The following is a 5,219-nucleotide window of genomic DNA, read 5'->3' as shown; positions in this document are numbered from 1 at the left end:
TGCTTATCCGCTTATTGTACAATTTTATTATCATTATAATATATTCTAGTTTCCTATCAAAAAAAAAATAATAATAATAAGATGTCACGGAAATGCTTAGAAACTTTGATGACCTCTATTTTGAAACATAGTTTGGAATGTTATGCTCGATTTCTTGTGCAGCACCAATCATTATAACAACAGAAAATTCTTTTCCTGGATTTGTGTCTTTTTCTTAAAAACTTAGTTCCTATCTAAAAGGATAACTGATAAAATACTTCCTCACCATACGCAGTCAGTCGTAGGAGCTGCAGAAGTTGTGTGGGATTGTTATCGATATGACTTTGGCACTGATTACTCTGGACTTTTTAAAGCACTTTCACATGTTAATTATTCTGTTCGAGTTGCTGCTGCAGAGGCACTTGCTGCGGCCATGGATGAAAACCCTGATACAATTCAGGTGATTTACTGATCTAACTTTCAAACTGGTGGTGCATAGCCAATGTGGTTTTCTAATGGTGACTAATTTTAGGAGTCTCTATCAACCTTGTTTTCTTTATATATCCGTGATGTTGGAATTCCTGAGGAGAATATTGACGCTTGTTGGGTGGGCAGACAAGGGATTGCTTTAGCTTTACTCTGTGCAGCAGATGTTCTTCAAACCAAAGATCTTCCAGTTGTGATGACATTCCTGATATCACGAGCTCTGGTATTTATCCCTCACTTCTCGCAAGCTAGGTCAATAACATTGGATATGTTTATTCTGATGCACCTCAAATTATTTAGACCAAAACGTTTAAAGAAGTCAAGTAGACACAATTTTACCTACATTTGCTACATGGTGTGCTACTTATTTAGTTTCCTCAAATGCCCTTGCCTTTAGTTTTATCTATCTGGAAAATAATGAACGTGCATCATGAACAATTTATGACTGCAGGCTGATCCAAATGCAGATGTTCGAGGAAGAATGATTGATGCTGGTATTATGATTATTGACAAGCATGGAAGAGAGAGTGTTTCGTTGTTGTTTCCCATATTTGAGAATTACTTGAACAAAAAGGTTAGTACCTGCATCTTCAAATGTTGGATGTTAGATTTTCAACTATTCTGTTCCACTTGCTTGAGGAGTTTAAATTTGTAGACAATGTGTTCATATTGATCATAGCATAATGATTATAAATTCAAATAGATGGAGACAGTAGTAAGTCATACAAAAAGTTGATCATTGGTCTTGGTATATTTGGGATTCTTTTTTCAGGCATCGGATGAGGAAAGATATGATTTGGTGCGTGAAGGTGTGGTTATATTCACGGGTGCCTTGGCAAAACATTTAAAGAAGGTCTTAATTTTTTCCTTGTAATTATTGCTCACACAGAGTTGGAAATATTGCTGTAAGTTTAAATTGAATTTTGTTATGTAATAGGGTGATCCCAAAGTTCATGCCGTGGTGGAAAAGTTGTTGGAAGTTTTGAACACTCCCTCTGAAGCTGTTCAACGGGCAGTTTCAACGTGCCTGTCACCACTAATGTCATCAAAACAGGTATTCTGATGGTAGATTTGATAACAGCTTATCGTACACATAAAGAGTAAAAAGTGGCAGATTTTATTTTACAGTTACAAGAAAATTCATTTTTGTAGATATTTGTGTGGTTCCTGTAGTTCACCGATATGTAATATCGTTGGCAAAACATATTCCTCATCAACTGAAGGTTTATATCTTCTATTTGGTGCCAAACCATATTTTTAATAATATATTTGAAAAGGTTTCTTGGTTAAATATTTGTTAATTTTTACTTGCGTATATTTTATACAAAAAAACTTGTATGGTCACTCTTTCATTTCGTAATTTAAACTATTGTTCTAATAACGTAAGTAGAAAACTTTTAATTTATGGCACTGTATGTATTTACCATCAATAATATTATCATTGTTTGAGTTTATATGTGTATTATTAAAAAATCTGATAGGTTACAAATTTCATGGAATAGTTTTTCTGCCTGTGTATAGGTTCATTTGGATTGGTTCGGCCATGCCTTTAATCCTCAAAATTTTGAGCTGATTCTGCAAAACATGTTTTATCCCTTAATGCCACTAAACACCCCAAGCTTCTTTTGTTCTGTTTTTTTTTTAAATTTTTATTTGTCCCATTTGCTAAATTTTAGCTTTGACGCCTTGACAAGGAGGAAAAAAAAGGTCATCTGCCCCAATCTTTACACAAATTCTCTTTCTGTTTTCCTCAATGCAATAAGCGACACTCGATTTTTGTTGTGGTAGAGGAGCTAGATAAATACTTATTTCTTGTTGAGTCGTAGGTTACTGAACCAGTCTCTTATTTTATTTTCTATTCTTTGCAAGGAGCTTAAACTAATGGCATTATGATATCTTATTCATCAGGAAGAGGCCCCTGCTCTTGTTTCCAAACTGCTCGATCAGCTTATGAAAAGTGAGAAATACGGTCAACGTCGTGGCGCAGCGTTTGGATTAGCAGGGGTGGTTAAGGGATTTGGAATCTCATGTTTGAAGAAGTACGATATCATGACAGCCTTGCGAGTTGGTCTTTCAGATAGGTAAGTTATTATGAAATGGCCTCAATCTATTATTTATCTACTAATATTGGGTTGAATCTTCAACGTGTTACTTTTGCAAGATGGGAGTAGTGTAAAAATCTGAAGTACTTCACACATTATCTTCCGTCTTATTTTTTGTACTATACACCTGTGCCTTCTTATGGACCTTGTAGGCTGACAAATTATTAATTTCTGTTCGCAATTTATATAGCTCAAAATATTCTTCATAGTTATTCTGTACGAGGTTCATTTTTACCATTCATCGACTTGCAAATCAACCTTGTGATTGAAACAAATGTTATTTGTTGATGCAAAGGGAAACAAGCTATTTGTGGTACATTACAACTTAAAGGATTGTTATATCCAACTCAAGTTTTTTCTGTCCGAGTCAGAGACTCGTTTAAAATGATTATCATATAAAATATGCTTGTAGTTTGATATTAATCTTTTGACAGGAAGATGTTTTCATTACGGCTTGATAGTTGTTGTGGATGAACTTGAAAGGACAAGCTTCTTTTGCATGCATATTTTCCTGATATTATGTGCTCGACCATTTTCTACCTCCTACGATTTAGGATTCAGTTTTTACCTAGGCACGGTTGTTTCAATATGCCATGAACAAGTAGTTGTAAATTTACGAGATGTACAAAACAATATTTGATTTAGATTATGGACATGTTCTACAAATGTTTCAGTGCTGATAAGATTATTTTCTTACATGAATTTGATTCACGTCTTGTTGAAGGACACAAATTAACACAAGCTATTTGTGGGCAAACCGTGAAGCTCAGTGTGATGGCTGTCATGCTGTCTCATTGACCATATTACATGTTTGTTATACATTCTTAAAAACATCTTGTAATTAATAGCTTTTATATTATTAATATAATATTTTTTTCCTATAAAAAAGCATGTAAATTCTTGATATCTGCTCTCATCTGTGTTCCCTATTACCACGTTTTGCCTGTCATTGCATCATTCTGCTTATTTATGCCTAATGGGATTTGTAATTCAAATAAATTTGTATTCTATGTGATCGTAGAATTTCTGCAAAAAGCCGAGAAGGGGCTTTGCTGGCCTTTGAATGTTTCTGTGAAAAGCTGGGAAGATTGTTTGAACCGTAAGTCCACATATATTACGCTTTGGAACACTCGCTTATTGAGCATGTACTGAGAAATTTTCCAAAATGTTTTCAGGTACGTTATTCAGATGTTGCCCCTGCTTCTAGTATCCTTTTCTGATCAAGTTATTGCAGTTCGAGAAGCTGCTGAGTGTGCAGCTCGTGCAATGATGTCTCAACTTACTGCTCAGGGAGTCAAATTAGTTCTTCCATCCCTTTTGAAGGTTTATTTAAGATTCTTTCCCTATGGTTAACTTGTTTCACTAAAATAGCCGCAAAACTTGGAAATATTTTAGTTTGATTTATGGTAGTGGAAATAAATTAGCTTGGGTGTGAGGGTAAAACCTTTCTTTTATTCCCCTGATTGATAATAGGTTTGAATTTGTTTGTGTTTTCCGAAGTTGACTGTTGATGTGTTATGTTTTATCTTCTGCATTTCATACGTGAAACAATTTAATATGATTGCGAGCTGAATCCATCTTTTACATTAAGTGGATTTACCAAAGGAAAGCAGCTGAAATTTGTACCTTGGTGCTCGTATCTAGTATAGTTATTTATCTTGATTTTGAAATGATTCCATGCGTATATATCGACCAGATTAGGATTTTTCCTGGATGGCCTTGTTGGCAACATAATTTCAAATTCATTTAAGTTGCACTTGAATTGAAAGGTTTGTGTTTGTTAAAAAAATTTGAGAATGGATCTGAAATGATTTTCAATGTGAGGGAATTCTAAATTCGTTATAGACTTTTGTACATAAGCTCAAAATTGTAGAAGTATTTGAAATTTAAAATGACAACTTCCAATCAACTGAATTTGAAGTTCTTTGATTTGAAATGATTTAATTAAAATATTCTCTTAGAGTTGCTAAATTATTGGGATCAATGTTCTAAAAAGCGCCGTCCAGGCGGTGAGCGCTGGGTGTTCGCTCACCACCCCAATTTTTAGAATCTACTTTACGTAATATATAGAATTTTTTAATTTTCTAAAAAAAATTGTTTGATGTATTTTTCAATCAATTTGTATCATATAAAGAGGAAGAATATATCATTGATTTTGATGTTAAGTCCGATATAAAGGAATTATCGAAGAAATGTGGAGATAAACAAGAAAAATAAGATATTTAGATAAAAAAAAAAAACTGCCTAAGGCCACCTTGGTGCTTAGGCGGCCGGTACCGTCGGTAGTCCGTTTTTTAGAACACTGATTGGGATGTTTACAATTTTTCTGGGTTTGCGTGTCCATGAATCATTATTAAAGCAAACAGCGTCTCGGATAATTAAATATATGCTTCAAGTATTAATCGCTTGTGGACGCGTACATTGCCTACAGGAAGCAACCATGCACTGCAAATCTGGTGATTTATGAGAAGAGAAGCTGTTATATTGTATTGAACCAAAAAAAAAAAAGAGCCCTACCTGATGCCCACCCCGGAATGATTATTTCCTCTTTTGCCTGTTCTCAATGGAATTGTCAGAATGATTGTATTTACCTGTGAAAAAACATTCATTTTTCCTCAATAATTTGTAGATGCTTTTTCTGAAGTTGCAAGT

General features: G+C 34.2%; 1 protein-coding gene across 1 annotated transcript; it reads left to right on the top strand.

The window, feature by feature from the left end:
• Positions 1-274: 274 nt before the first annotated feature.
• Positions 275-3,998, top strand: LOC140966818 (protein ILITYHIA-like; the record flags this gene model as incomplete). Its single annotated transcript, XM_073427085.1, has 8 exons — positions 275-439; positions 512-688; positions 917-1,039; positions 1,238-1,318; positions 1,403-1,519; positions 2,374-2,546; positions 3,589-3,666; positions 3,743-3,998. Coding segments are annotated over 8 exons (1,092 nt in total), but the record flags the coding sequence as incomplete, so codon positions are not given.
• Positions 3,999-5,219: the final 1,221 nt, after the last annotated feature.

This window comes from Primulina huaijiensis, unplaced genomic scaffold (assembly GCF_012295235.1).
Source record: "Primulina huaijiensis isolate GDHJ02 unplaced genomic scaffold, ASM1229523v2 scaffold208062, whole genome shotgun sequence".
NCBI lineage: Eukaryota > Viridiplantae > Streptophyta > Magnoliopsida > Lamiales > Gesneriaceae > Primulina > Primulina huaijiensis.
This window is presented reverse-complemented; position numbering and strand designations above follow the sequence as displayed.